Raw genomic sequence first — 15,791 nt, forward strand, 5'->3', positions numbered from 1 at the left:
GCTCCCGCTAACACAGGCCACGTGTAAATTCAACTTGAGAGCAAGGCACGGTCCACCTTGTGCTGTGAATCAGACCAGGAAATCACCAAAAACTTTATATAAATTAACTGCCTTCCTCAAAAAGAAAACAATCCTCAAAAATTCAAAGCAGAAATGCTAGGATCACTTCATCTTTGCCTTTCTTTGTGCCTGATATTTACCAAGCACACCGGAATTTACAACACACATGTTCACATGCAGGTTCTCATTTGATCCACACAATAACCCTGTGCAAGCAGACTGGGTAGAAGTGATGCCTAATCTACACGGCAGAGGAGACTGAGGCCAAGGAACAACACTTGACTAATGGAACCATCTAGAAGGCTATGATCAGAGGCCAGAAGCTAGGACTTCAGACTTCTAGAGTAGCTTTTTCATTTATTCATTCACTCAGGTATTTGCAAACATTTGCTCGCTGTCTATTAGGTGGCAGGCCTCATAAGCATTGGTGAAGCAACGGTGGGCTCCTAGGGTGCTTACAGCCCATGGAAAAGGCAGACATCAATCAAATGATCAAAAACTACCCAGCTGAAAAACAAACACTATTTTATGGTGAAAATGTAAAACACAAGAGGCCCCTTCTCTTTTAGCCTGAAAACTGAGGAGGAGTAGGAGTGAACTTGATATTCTAGAAATAGCATGTACAGAGGTCCTGTGGCTTAAGTGAATATGATTCCTTTAAAGAACTAAAAAAACTTGAGGTCAGAAAAAGGGAAAAAGCAGTGCAAGATGAAACTAAAGAAGGAAACATGGGCTATGCTATACAAAATTAAGGGTTGTGATCTTTATTCTAAAACCTTTAAGAGGCCATTAAACAAGCCTAATTGTGTGTTGGAGTGAGTAGGGAATATGTTGATCAGGTTTGCAGCGTGAAGTCCTTATGGATCAACCTAATGTCCATGAAAAATTGCTGTCTTTGAAAATTACTCAGAATTCAATGTGCTCACCTACCTCCTGTGCTCTCTTATTAGTTCCTGCAGGCTCTAGTACCTATCTAATTAGGTACCAATAAAAGAAGCAATAACGACAAATGCCCTTCTGAATGGGGGTCCCCCACTCCCCACCCCTTTATTTCACTGCCGGTAGTTTTTAATGAGACCTTGCAATTGCAAAGTCACCTTAAAGAATACAGAGAGTTTGTCACCTTGAAATAGTGAATATGGAAATTTATATTGGAACAGTGTAAAACCACATACATAACACTGGAGACCAGTGTAACGCATCCATTCCACATTTGAAGAAATGGCCAAATGGCTCATTTGCAGTCAGTCATGATGTAAGATTATGTCCTTGGCCATTACCCATCAGCACTGAGGCACATGCAAGGCATACAAATCATGCAAGGATGATGGGCCACTCTCTCTGTGGTATTGAAGTCATGAACCTATCAAAACTTCAAATTCCAGGGAGGAGGCAGTCTTTATATCTAAAGCCAATGGCACATAAGCTTTCTAGAGTCTAAAGACCAACTGAGCAGCAATTTCAGTTAGCATCTATGGCAAGGTAGATTTTTTTTTTGCCCAACAGGAAAGTGTCCTTGTGAGGTGGCCAGCATGCCTACTCTCAGAAAGTAATACATAAAACTTGGCCTTTGGTTGTTTTTTTTTTTTTTTTTTTCAGTTTATAAATTGGATAACTTGTACGTCTTCCATGAGAAGTTAAAAGTACTGTCTTGCCATATTACAATGAGAAAGAGGAAGAGGAGGAGGAGGAACGGGAGGAGGAGATGATAATGGTGATGATTCAAGCCCTGAGTACTGGCCCAGAGGAAGCCATTTGACTCTTTTGAGTGGCTACAGGTAGAGCAGGGGGTTGGAGAGACCTGCAGAGAATAAGCTCCTGAAAAAAGGAACAACGAAGGACCGCTAGGCTCTGGCTCTTGTCCACCACTGACTTACTGTGCACCCGTGAACAAGTTAACTTCTTTTCTCAGCATCTCAAAAGCTCCCATCTATAAGATGCAAGAACATCCTCCTCACAGGACAATAGTGAAGACCAAATGCATACGTGAATCATCTCTAGAGAAATGTAAACCACTAACCTCAACTCAGTAATGATTAAGCAAAAAGTCTGAGTTTCCCCCAGCCAGGTGTTGGGTCTCTGCAGCTAAAATGTCAAATTCAAGAAACTCAAGTCAGCATTCTCCCAGCCCCTCTCTTGCTTACACTTTAGCCAAAGACAGTATCAGACCTGGAACACAGGTATTAGTAAAAGTGCACTGAGTGATTAAGTTAGTCAAGTGCTTTGCTTTCCTGATATACCAGGATTAATCACAGCCTCGGGCTGTCTACCTCCAGTGGAAATAAAATTCCATTCTAGGTAATACAGGTATTCTGAGTGTCCCAAAGAAGCCAGCTGAGGGCCCCAACTTGAATCCTGTAAATTCAGATCTGTGAAATTTGCTGTCAGGAAAGTGATACCCTCAGACTGATAGATTCTAATGAGTAAGGATGTGACATGACATTCCTAAGAAAGAGTTAGAGACAGCATCACACAGGCCTTTTAAAAAGAAGAGAAGTTATTTCTACTCTAATTGCCAAGGAAAACCCTCAGGCACATGAACTAGCTGGTTCTGTGGCTCTAGAACCCCTGCTGGGAGAAACACAAGAAGTTAAAAAGGAGGAGCTGGGAGACAAAAGTCAACTGAATTTGGGGTAGGAAAAAGAGTGCACAGAAACCTTTTCCTTCCAAGCCTCCTCATCCTCACACCTCATCCCCAACACACACCCTAAAAGAAGAACAGCTGAACAGATGCAGCTATAAATCCGTCTTCTTGCATCCAACAGCTCTGGCTGCCATTATTTATAACAGTTTAATTAAAGTTTCCAGGGAGATAGATGAATTTTGTTAACAGTAATGTAGAAAATCAGTTCTTTTCAATGACAACATCAGCACCCCTGGTCTACCTGGAAAACTAAAGCAGTCTTTAGAATTCTTTATTTTCTTCCAATTAAATAGTCCTCATGGCTTATGCACTTTTTATTCTTCAATGCTCCTTTACAACAAGTGAAGCATAAAAAGAACAGAGATAATTAATATATAATTGTGTATTTTTTTAATAGGGTTCCATCATGTGTGCTGTTCTGGTTTAACTTTTTATTTTCTCTCCTTGCTTGCTTTAAAAAAAAAAAATAGCCACACACAGCCATCAAAAGCACAGAGGAAAATTACAACAAAGATGTAAGCACCAGTATTTTTTCCTATAAGAAAATGTTTATTTCCCTTGCAACCTATTTTCCCCACATTCGTTCTACATAGACCCATGTCCATGCAATACAATGACAACATGAGATGTGACTGCAGGCACAGATGAAACCACTGTGAGTTGGAAATGAAGTCTTATTGTCCTCTCTTCTCTAATACAACTCCTCATATATGCAAAAAAAATCCCTTCTTGTTAACCTTCTGATGGCCTCAGGTAGCCAACAAACCACCAGATAAAGGAAAGACTCTCTTGTATTTTTTTAGTCCTTTCTATTTGCAAACTTGAAAGCCCAGGAGTACAGGTTGATGGGGAAAAATGCAGTCCACTCTATCAGCATCCACTTCCATTAATCCTTCACCTCCTATCTATTTCTGCCATTGAGGCTATGGTTAACCAAAGGCATATTTAAACCCACCAGGGAGCAAGAGGAAAAGTTGAAGGTTCTTGAAAAGACAAAATTAGAAATAGGTCTGCTACTGATGTCAAGAGAACATAGGGCAAAGTTAAACTTGGAATCTACCTAATAAGGTTGCAATAAATAAGCCACAGGGTGCACAGCATGTACAGAAGTGGGGGGGGGGGTGGGATCAGTCAGAATGAGAAATCCAACACTGTAATGTCCAGTCTGCCTTAGCAATTAAGCAGCCACTCCCTTTTTGCCAAAGACTCTACAACTTTGAATGTATTACATTGGCCACCTAGATCTTTACATTTGCTCTCTCTCCACTTATTGAAATTAGCAGCATCAAAGGCTTTTTTTCCTTCAGTCTTCAAAGGATGTGTCATGTTTTTCAACCACACAACTATCCATCATCTGCTTGCTACAGTATACTCCTCTGTCTTGTATGTCACCAAGCCATCAAGGCCTCCATGGCCAGGGTATCCTGCACCCCATACAGGATGTCCACTGTCACATATCTGGGGCAGAACACTCTGGAAGAAAGAAAGGGCATAATGTGGAGAGAACAAGAGACCAACATCCTTTAGCATCCAAAAATGCATATTTAGCATCTACTCCAGCAAGAAAGGAGGCAAGTGATTAAAAAAAAAGGAGTAGGTATCCTGGGGAAGTAGGCTCTGGTCTTTGCTCATCAGCACCATGTTGCACTGTCAACCCCCATGTGAATTCAGATGACTGCAAACCCCTGATGGTCCACTTCAGAAGTGTTACTGTGACAAGGACAAGCTGTGTTGCTCCAGGGTGCTGAAAGGGGGAAAAGGGCAAACCCTATCTAATTGTGATGAGATAGAATCAGAAAGAAATGCCCAGAATTCCAGAGTTGGAAGTAAACTTAAAAGCCATCTGGCCTTAGCCCCTTGTTATATACTTAGGGAGCTAAAGCCCAGGGACAGTAAAGGATTTGCCCAGGGTCATACAAATTAAACAACTACTTTCAGCTCAAATTTTCAATCCAAAGCATTTTTGTGCTAAAAAGCCAGAATTTTTAAGTAGAGAAACAAATAGTATATATTAATATTTTGGTCTTCCATGTAGACTTTATGAGATCCAAAAAATTATAACAAACAAGTTCCCTAATTTATAAAAGTAAAACTACATCCCCTCATAAAAGTTGTGATAATTTTGGCTCATGGCCAGGCACGGTGGCTCATGCCTGTAATCCTAGCACTCTGGGAGGCTGAGGCCAGAGGATCGCTCAAGGTCAGGAGTTCGAGACCAGCCTGAGCAAGAGCGAGACCCCATCTCTACTAAAAACAGAAAGAAATTAATTGGCCAACTAAAAATATATTAAAAACTACTAGCCGGCCATGGTGGCGCATGCCTGTAGTCCCAGCTACTTGGGAGGCTGAGGCAAGAGGATCGCTTGAACCCAGGAGTTTGAGGTTGCTGTGACGCCACAGCACTCTAGTCTGGGCAACAGAGTGAGACTCTGTCTCAAAAAAACAAACAAAAATTTTGGCTCATGAGTTTGTTCATGGGGTGTACATTTCTAAAACCCCCTCCTCACAGGGACAAAAAGAGAAAGAGGCTATGCCATGTTCTCAAGGCCCTGCCGGGATCAACAAAATATCTTATCACATTGGAGGGGGTGTTCCTTCCCCACTCTGCCTCAGTTACATACTTTTAAGTGATTCTGTAGGTGTAAAAATCACACAACACTGTGCTGCACTGCAGACCAGAGGACTAAAAGACAAACTACTGGAGAACCATGCCCTGGACCTGGAAATCAGAATAATTCCAGGGAGCTGATTGGCCTCAAACCCTGTGTTGTACCATGAATCTACATTACGCATGAGGTCCTGAATCCAGGGGACATAAGCCACTATTTTTATAAAGGTGAAAATGTAACTAAATTTTACTCATTTCTAGTATGATACATTGAAATCTTCTCTCTATGATGGTACATGTCTTAGTACTTATGATGCTGTATGTTCATACAGTAGCTTCGAATTTTCAAAGGATTGGGTATACACCCTCTAGCTACATGCCTACAAACAACCCTATGGTAGAAGAGTTATTATTACTCCCATTTTACAGATGCAAGCATAGTTCCTGGCATATGAATGAAAGAATGAATGAGAAAATTAAGACACAAATCTCCTGATTTCACATTCCTGCATCTTTACATGAAAATCACATTTTATAAATGGCAAAACCAAGCCAAGGGTCCAGAATTCATTTGGGTGTAGGCTAAACCACAGAGTTCATATGCCTGGAATATGAAACATGAAAGAAAGATCGTCTTCCCTTTTCCTTCCCTTTTCCATACTTCTCTCTCTCCCTGCAGGCCTTGCCCCACTACCAACTTGATACTACTCACCCGCACCAGACAATGACTGGCTTTGTAATGTCTACAAGATAAACTGCTCCATGCCCGACTCACATGACTGGTTCAGAATCAAATCACATAGGGGCAAAACTGTAAAGCTGCAGATATTGTTGTACATTTTCACCTAGGATGGTAAGAAATTGAGTGGCTTCTCCAAGTCCCCAGAATCTGTTCCTCCTGTGATCTCCCAGATCTGATGGTCTCTACCAAGAATCCAGTGATCCATCATGCACTGCCTTACAACCACTCTTGCACACTTGCCTCATACTGTTGCTTAAATTTACACATGGGTAAGCCCTATCTTCCTAGTTTGCTTGTCATCTTTTTTTAGGCAGAGGATTTGGAGCTGCTTTGTTAGTTGGACATGAAGCATATGCTAGCTTCCAATTTTATTTTAATTTTGATTACGAGTTATGTGCATGTATATCTGTGTATTAAGTGAAGAGTGTATCAGATGGGGAACCAGGAGATTGAAAGTCTTAGCTTCTCTTGGAAGCTGTGACATTTGATAGTCATCTCTTAATTTCCCCCTGAATACTGTAGCAAAAATGTTTGTATGAAACCAATGTAGTAGATTATACATGTGGCTTAACTACCTTAAGAAATGTGAGGTTTAATAAGATGATGTTTGTAAATATTTTAGGAGCTCTCTGGAAGGAAGATACCATATCAACATATTTCATTATGAAAAATCTACATATATAAACAGATGCTCATATCCTGAAATTGCTCTGAAATATTAGACAGAAACCTTGACTGACTCATTCAGTGATTTAAAACAAGTTTAGTTTCTGAATGCGCATTTTTTTTGGAGATTAGTTGTATGCTAAAATTGGATGTGCTCTGTGGTTAATAGCATGTGTTAAAATGTAAAATCCACGGACGGTTATTATCTACACTATAATCACCAAGTTAACTCAAGGTAACAATCAGGCTGCAGATGTTGGGCATGTGCCATGCACACTTGTCTGTCCCAGTCTCAACAAATAAGATGAGAGTTCAGAGCTCTGGTGAAATATGATAGACTGTGCCTAAGAGGTAAACTTGTCCAGCAGTGAGGCATAAGGAGATTGGTTTAGGGTGGGGACACGTTCATATCGCAAACAGTGCTGGCCAAAGGCTGGATGAATATACCATTTGAATGGAAAATACTACTGGGTCCATCTCTTAGATGCCAAGGAGCTCAGCTCCTCTGTCGATTCCAGACCAAGATGCAGGGAGGGACTGTTTTCAGTCCTCTCCACTGTTTAGCTGCCTTTATGAGTTATCAAATCAGCCTGCTTACAGGGCTCCTGTCTGACTATAGGCTTTCTCTGATATCCAGGGACCCGGGCCAATCACTGCAGGGGGGCCCGGGTGGTTTCCGAATGAATTTGAAATGACTAAATGAATAAGCTATGAACTTCCTCATGGCAAGGACTCTTTTATGTCCCTGCATCCTGCATAGCCTGGCAAAGACAGTGTGCCCAATAAATTTAATTTGATGGGCTGAATGAAAATTAAAAGTTACCAAATAAAGAGAAGGAAATAAAACGCATTTGGAGGTGAATGGGAAAGATGGGTTATGCACCAAATCCCAGGTATTGGTGGATTCTGTCCTTTGAGTACTAGGGCCGGGCTTCGAAGTGAGCAGAGAGGGGAGAGGGAGACTCTGAGGAAGGTTAGTTGAGGTCACATTCCAGGCTTTGTTGGCAACTATTAATATAAAAGGCAGCTAGAGAAAAACCCAAGGCAATGGAGATAATCAGCCTGGCCTCCCAACTGAATGGTTCCTTTTATGTTTCTACCTTGAGGTAATATGCTGCCCACACATTGGGAGCTTCTAACTAGGCCCAACTAAACAGCTGAAGCAGGGAGAAAAGTGTCTCAGTAGCTAGCAGAAAGTGTTAAACCACCGACTAAAATAGCAGTTGCTTTTCTTGTGACAATTTGTGCAATTAGGTCCGAAAAAGCTCTGTTTCTCAATTCCGACCCAAAAAACAAAACAAAACAAAACAAAAGTAGAAAATCCTGCCACACTAAAGTTCCTCAGAGCAACGGAACTGCCTGGGAAATCTTCTTTTCCTGATTTTAGATGTTCTCATGGTCTCTAAACCATCTAGAGTATCTCTCTCCCCTGGAAAGACCCTCTGATGTGGCTATGATGTTGTCTTGGGCAGTATATGTCATTAGGATACTATGGAGGTGGTGTGAGGAGTGGTAAGAAGAAGGAGGTTTGGGAGGTAGATCCCAGCTCAAAGTCTTAGTTTTGTGCTTATTATATTACATGACTGAGACCTAGTTATCTTCTCTGAGCCTTTCTATTTCCAAATCTATAAAATGGGTCTAACAAAAATGTCTCCATATGGTTATCATAAAGAACACTATACCTAGCACATTACCTGGCCTGCTGTAGGCACTCCCATGCCAATGTGCAGGCTTCCATTAATTAGATTCCACATCTTTCCAAACAACTCCAAGGATCAATGATACAACAAGACATGTGAGGGGAAAATACTAGAAAGAAGGAAACTGATCACACTGAATTGTGGCCTTCCCTCATGTTCCAAATCCAATGCCGATGGTCTCCACTGTGGGACTGAATGGCCTCATGGTTAGAAGGAAGCACTCAGGAGTCAGACTTGGGTACAAATTCTAGAGCTGCCAGTTATTAGCAGCAAAATTGCAGACAAATATGAAACCTCAGTTCCCTCATCTTAAAAAGAGAAAAATAACAGCATGAGTATGGACTGAGTGAATCTACGTAAAGTACTAATACACTGTGCCTAGCACACTCAACACTCAAACATTATCTATCATCATCTCCATTCATCATTGAATCATCAGAAATCCAGTGGGTAAGAGGTTGAGAAGAATAAAACAGCATAACTCTAAAGGTAAGAAATATCAAAAAATACAAATCTCAAGGGGGTATGAAATGCAAAGGCTGGTAAAAACCAGCTCTTCTGAAATTCACTGTAAGAGTGGTCAAGGTAAGAAGAGGTAGACCAGCATCTTGATATATGAGACACAGCTTCTGCTACTCTAGAGTTGGTTAGTTCTGGCTGGGAAGAAACTTGAAAAGAAGACGAGTTTGCTTTGTGCACTAGACACTACTCTCTCCTTAGTCCAGTCTCCTCCTTACCAAGGCCCTGCTTCATATAATTGGTCTTCCAAGCCCTCATTTATTTGTTGCATCTCAGTCTCTCCACCAACTTCCTTCCCCTCTTTCTAAACCAGTGGCTTTAAAATGCCAGTCCATGCACCAAGACTAGACCCTCTGCATAGAAGCTACATGAAGAGTTTGTTAAAAACATAGCTTCTCAGGTTCCACCCTCAGAGAATCCGATCCAGTAGGTCAGAGATGGAGCCAGGATATCCATATTTTTATAAGTTCCCTGGATAATTCTTATGTGTTGTCAGATCTGTAAAACACGCTTCTAGACTGTTCCTACACAAAAAAACACATTTTACCTTTTCTATGATCCAGTCTTTCAGGGCCTTTTTCCCCCTGACCTATTTGAAAACCTTACTTGTGTTTTGAGTCCATGAATAATTAACTGGCAACAACTTCATAAGATTTCCCTCCAAGATCTTATGTAAAAGACATGTTATGCCATAAGCTAAAGTGTGAAAATATTAAGAAAAGGGAAGGAACATTTAGAATTCCCTCAGTCTATTGTTTATAAATGATACTGACTTAAAGAATGCTGTGGCTACAGAGCTCAGTCCTCTTCCCACTCTCTTAGGAGATAGACCATGGTAGCCATGAAGGACACTCAGTGGATGAAAGCTTGGAGGCAGGGTCCAAGAGGCACCATTGATGTGCAGAGTAAATAAGAACCACAAACATTTATTGAGCACTAAAGGCCAAGCACCACCCTACACACTTTACATGGATTATCTCATTTCATATTCCCATTTATAAATATGTATTAGTATTGTCACCATTTTATAAATGGAGAAGAATATGAGATGCAGAGATATTAACTTGCCCAAATTGCACAGCTAACAAATGGCTGAGGATGGCAGAAGAGAGTACTTCACAGGGACCAGAGAATTTGTACAGGCATGAAACCCTAGTTTAGCAAAGAAAGATCCTCTCTCCTTTCTCTTCTCCCAAGAGAAGAATGTCAGGAAATAGAGAGTAAAACTTTTGGAAGGAAGGAATAAAAATCACACCTAACAGTACAATGCACACTATCTGAGTGATAGACACACTCATAACTTCAACTCAAACTGTACAAAAGCAAATCATGTAACCAAAATGTTTGTACCCCTATAATATTCTGAAATTTTAAAAAAAGATTTAAAAAATTGCGTAGCAAGAAAACAGCAGTGTCTCCAGGACCATTCAGTTTGGAATTACTAAATTTAGGTTTTAAAGCCTCCCTAGGCCCATGGGTTAGGGGAACAAGCAGTGCTTTTTCTCTGCAATCCCATTTGGGTAGCATAAGGGTGGCAGGTTGTAGGGAACAGGAGTGCTACTGACACTTTAGAGCTAGAGAATTCTTTAGTTCCAGAGAACTGAAAGAGCCAATGAGTTCTTGGAGGTGGAAATGAAGACAGCAGCTGAGGGCTGGCTTTATCCAGGCAGCCCACCCTAGATGTGCAGGGTGAAAAGGAGCTAGTGGTTTCTATGGAAACTCTGTCCAGACATACATACTACACCTGGTTAAACCACAATTCTTCAGAAGTCCACAATGTACCTTAAACAGGCCACATCAAAATGGATTAAGATTTACTTCAAAATGACAGACCTACCCTTGAGCCTGACATTAGTTCCCTGCCTCTCCAGGTGTTCTTCTGAAAGAGTCTGCAGAGCCAGAATGTCAAGCACAAGCAAGTATCTCCTCATCTGAAATGCAGTCTGTAGCTTACTGACCTTGCAATATCCCTCTCTTCTTGATGGGTTCTGGAAGGAAGGCTGTCCCCAATATGCCCGCTCTTTATCCTGGGCTCAAGGGAGCATGCCCTATGGCTGAAAAGTCATTTTAACTTTAATGACATCATTAATGAGAATCAACAATGCATGGGCAGTGCAAAAAATTCCCTGTAATTGGTCTTGGATCACTCTCCATGAGGATTTTCAGTGGGTTCTGGAGAGATCAAAACATTCCCCTTGACCACTATTCTCCAGCTGTCTGGCCACAAATGATCCTAGAGAGACCAACAGTCTCCTTCCTTCTCCAGTTGTCAGGAAACCTGCCTCCAGTGACAGACAGAGGACAACATCTCCTTCCCACTCCAACCCACAACCCCCTGTGAGACCCCCCAGAACTCACAAATAGGCCTGCCATTCTCTGACAAGAGGGAAGGCTCATTCCTCTGCAGAGTTTGGATGCCATCAATCCCAAAAGATTCAAAGAACAGTCTCTTTAAGAAGCCTCCATTTGGAAAAGATATTTAAACAAAGAGTGCGCTTGATGAAGTGAAATAGAATTAGCCGCTTCAGTAGCACAGGCTTCTCAGATTCATCCTAAGGTAGACTGGCTTATTCGCTTCCAAGGGGAACGAACTCAACAACAATATATCACAGTTAACTGTGATCACAGCTCCATGGAATTTCAGCCAGTGCCTGGAGCGCACTGAGGTGCACTTAATATTCCCCAATCTGTAATCAACCTTTTGTACATTTGTTCCTAATCACAGGATACAGTTTCGTCTTAATGAACTGTTTTCTTATCGTATTACAGTTGGTCATTTCAGCACGCCTAATGGCCCATTTGCTAGGTTAAATTACAATTAGGGTCCCTTGGTTTTTGTTTCTCAGCGAGTCTTAGAGGATTTGCTTTTTTTTCTTTCCCCTTCCCATCACTCGATTTCAAGGTCAGAATCACCGAACATCAAAGACAAAGACATACCTGTTGCAGTCGACGTGAAGCAGGAGATGAGAGGCGCTAACAGACAGTGCAACCTTGTGCCACCGTCCGTCTGCCATCCGGTATGGAAGTGCCTCTGTCCTGGGCTTCCCATTGTGTATATAGTGATACCGAATCTCATCCCTCAGGCCGCTGCTCTCCAGTTCAAAATAGCTGTGTGCAAAGGAACAGAAATCTGTTTCATTTTAGTTCTGGATATCACATCCATCATCAACCTCCATTCCCTTACTGCCAGGTTTCTCAGAATCTAAAAGTAGCGAAACATGACACAAAGAGCCATGACCTGAAATCAATTGCACTGTACGGAAGCCGATTCACCTATTGTCTGAGAGCCCTCGTGGTGACACCCTGGGCCCCTGACGTGGAGATCAATTGATCCATTGTCAGGTAACAAGCCACAAGCTAATTAGCAAAACTCAATATTTAAAAGTACAGTTCAGAACCCTCTTTCTATTGTCTAAAAAAGGTCATCTGTGTGGAGTGGATTTATTGATGGCCATTTTTAGAACTGCTATCTTTACTTTTCTAAGAACTTAAGGGAAATAGAAGTCATGCGGGACATCAGGGATTGACATAAATTGTCAGAGTGAGGCGATTAGTCTTTTTTTTCTTCCCTCTAAACAAAAAGCTGTAACTGGACAATCCCTAGATAATGAGTAGGGGAGAAAGACTGATGCTAGTCACACGTGAATCAGTATTTCAAGTTATCACGGAATGAAACGTGCAAATGAGTTTTTCCTTTTCTGAGATTATTATCATCCTCTCTAGACCCATGAGAAATCCTTAGTGCTACCGCTGTACTCGGCACTTCAGTCATCAAATGCAGCAAGCAACTTTGGGACACTCCTCAGACACACACCAGGGTTTGTACTTTCGTAGATGGCAGAACTATTTCGTTTCCTCTTCCTCTTTTCTGAAATGTGTCATCATCATTAATATTGGGCCTGATCCCACTGCCAGGCATTGCACTAAGTATTTCACATACACAATCTAATTTATCACTCACAAAAACCTACAAGACTGATATTATTATCCCATTTTTTTAGATAAACTGAGACTCGGCATTAAGTAACATACTTAAACCCGGATTTAAACTTTGACATGATTTGACATTCTGTGCACTTTCTACCAGTTTGTTGCTCATCTCAGGGGCATGACGACAAAATAGTGAAGATGGTCTCAACTGGCACTAATTTCCAGCAACTCGTTCATACAGACAACTCAAGAGCTATTTGCCTAAACAGGTAACCAGGCCTGATCACTAGATTTGGGAGAACCTGCTGCTTTTCCTCTAATCCACTGAGTTGGCAGACCTCACTAGCCAGACTGTATTTAATCCAAGAAACAAAATTCATCTTCTATGAAAACTAAAATAATTATACCATAAAACTCAGCCTCTATGATGGCTGCCTCCCAAGTCTCACGTCTGAGAACAAATGCATATTTTTTGCTTATCTTTCACAGGGGATCGTTCCAAAGAGAACAGCACAGGGGAAGCAGAGAGTCAGGACCAGCCTCTGACCCACTTCACTTGTGCCAGTACCAAGAATCAGACCCAAGGTCATAAGCTGAAGAGGTTACTGATACCATAGCAGCCAGCTCTTGGGCCCAGATACATAATCATTAATAAATTGATATAAAACATTTTATAAGACCACAAAGGAGAAAGACATTTATTTCAAGGGAATTCTTCAGTTTCTTCTAAGCAGCCAGAATACTGAAAGGATCAAACAATCAGGGAACTTAAAAGTCAAGAAGACCTTAGAGATTATCTGGTCATTCATTAAATCATTCAACATTCGTTTACTGAACACATAGTAAAGAACCAAAAAAGAATTTAGAATATAGATCACACTCTCAAGATGCTCTGAGATTAGTGAAAAAGGAAATGTGTCCTCCCCCACAAAAATGGTAGAGGGTTGCCGAAGAGAAACAAATGAGGAGTTAAGAAAAGCCATCATTTAATGATTGACTGCCGTATGTCAGGAATATGCCAAGTTTATTATCCCTATTTTACAAATGAATTCACACATGATCAGAGATATTAAGAACCTTGCCTGAGACCATACAGCATATGTATAGAAAAACACAATGATCTTATTAAATATATTAATATTTGAGACCCTACCAAGATTCACACATCATGAGAAATTTCTCAATTTCTTTATTTTAACCAACAGCAATTGCTGGGGAAAGGAACACAGCATTGAAAGGGTATCAATGACAATTAGAAATGTTCTTAGAGATCACCTGATGGAATCATAAAAAATGGAAGCAAATAATACATTTAACCAGATTAAATCATTATTCTTGGGGCTATGGCCTCATTGAGCAAATGATCAATGTATTATAAGCAGATCATTTAAAGATTACTTTATAAAGCATTGGAGTAAGTGGTTACTTTGGGGTAATCACAAATATATAGCTATGAGAAAAGAAATCTGCCCTAATGTTAGACAAATGGATACTTGTGTCTCGGAATAAAATTTCTGACAGCATCATGCATATATTCAAAAAGTGCTGTATCTCCAACAACTTAGATGAAAGTCAAGATGATGTGTTTGTGAAAAAATATGTTGGATAACTGGTGAAGTGGCCCCAGGGATGATAATGACATGAGATGGCTAAGCGACATCTGGATAAAATTGTTTCATGAGGGCTGGGGGGGGGAATAAGGCAATATTTCCAGGCAGTAACCCTCTGCTAATGGAGATGTGAAGTTTAGTCCTAATAGCAACTTGGAGGAGGCAGTCATTTGGCCTGATGGGATTTGGCTGTGGCCTGGAGGGAAGGCTCACGCTTTGCAGTAGACTCTAGTTTCTCAAAGTGTATGGAACAACAGCATCACCATCACCTGTGGAAATTCAGATTCCTGGGCCCCACCCAAGAGCTACTGAAGCAGAATCTGTATTTCAACAAGACCCCCCGATGATTCATGTGCATGTCAGTGAAGAAGCACCGTAGCAGAGTGCACCAGGTGTTGCTTTACTTCCCGGCCAGCTGGTCATGGTGAGGGGAGCAGAAGTTTGACGCTACAAGCAAGTGAACAGAAGGCATGTGGTGCTGGCGGGGAGAGGAAGGACACTGGAAGTGATCGTAAGCTGGTGTCTAGCGAGCAACCTACCCCGGACCAGCCCTTACTCTTCAGGCCTCAAGTGCTCTGGGGTCTTCCTGGGAGTCTAGAGGGGAGGGAAGGGCATCTGTATGGGTGACAAAACTACAAGCGAGGTCTTGTAAGCAGATTTTCTTCCTCTAGCCCTGGACCTCCGCCAAGCGTGTTGTTCTGACAAACTGCCTTGGTTCCCAGAAAAGCCTGCTTATCCTGTGACTATTTGAAAACAACAGTGGTATTCCCTCATAAGTATTTTTTTCTTTTTCAGGCCAAGCATCCACAGCTCCTTCCTTTATACTCTCATCCCCCACACGGACTATGAGCCCCTCCTGGACAAGGATTCCTCCTTCCAGATTCTTCCCTTTGTTGGTCGCCATGCTCTAGGTATAGTAAATGAATCGATTTTCCACTTAAATACAGCATCCAAGAATAAAGGCACTCATGCAGATGTGGTCTAATACAAAGTACAGGGACATTGTCATCTGCTTTGCTCTGGGCTGTGCACAACTATGACAGCATCCTAATGCTTGCACTGGCTTTCCCACCAACTAACACCCCAAGTCTTTTCACACAAAGTGCTGTAAAGGCAAATCTTTCTCACCATGTATTTGCATAGCTGAATTTGTTAAACACAAGCCTCTGCTTAAGTGCTAGACAGACTCTACCCAGAATATCCATGAGTAATTTTCCAAAGCCCACCCTTATGTATTAGGCACAATCAGTATTACCATGAACTAAAATCACATTTCATAGGACTATCTGAAATCCAAGGTATATTTGGAAAC

General features: G+C 41.4%; 1 protein-coding gene across 2 annotated transcripts in view; it reads right to left on the bottom strand.

The window, feature by feature from the left end:
* NELL1 (neural EGFL like 1) overlaps nt 1–15,791 on the bottom strand; it is a 761,891-nt gene that overhangs the window by 621,731 nt on the left and 124,369 nt on the right. For both annotated transcript variants that reach the window (XM_012735524.2, XM_012735523.2), the window contains exon 4: nt 11,877–12,047. In XM_012735524.2, the coding sequence (XP_012590978.1) occupies nt 11,877–12,047 (171 nt within the window). The remainder of the gene's footprint in view (nt 1–11,876; nt 12,048–15,791) is intronic.

The sequence above is a fragment of the Microcebus murinus genome, chromosome 4 (assembly GCF_040939455.1).
Source record: "Microcebus murinus isolate Inina chromosome 4, M.murinus_Inina_mat1.0, whole genome shotgun sequence".
Taxonomy (NCBI): domain Eukaryota; kingdom Metazoa; phylum Chordata; class Mammalia; order Primates; family Cheirogaleidae; genus Microcebus; species Microcebus murinus.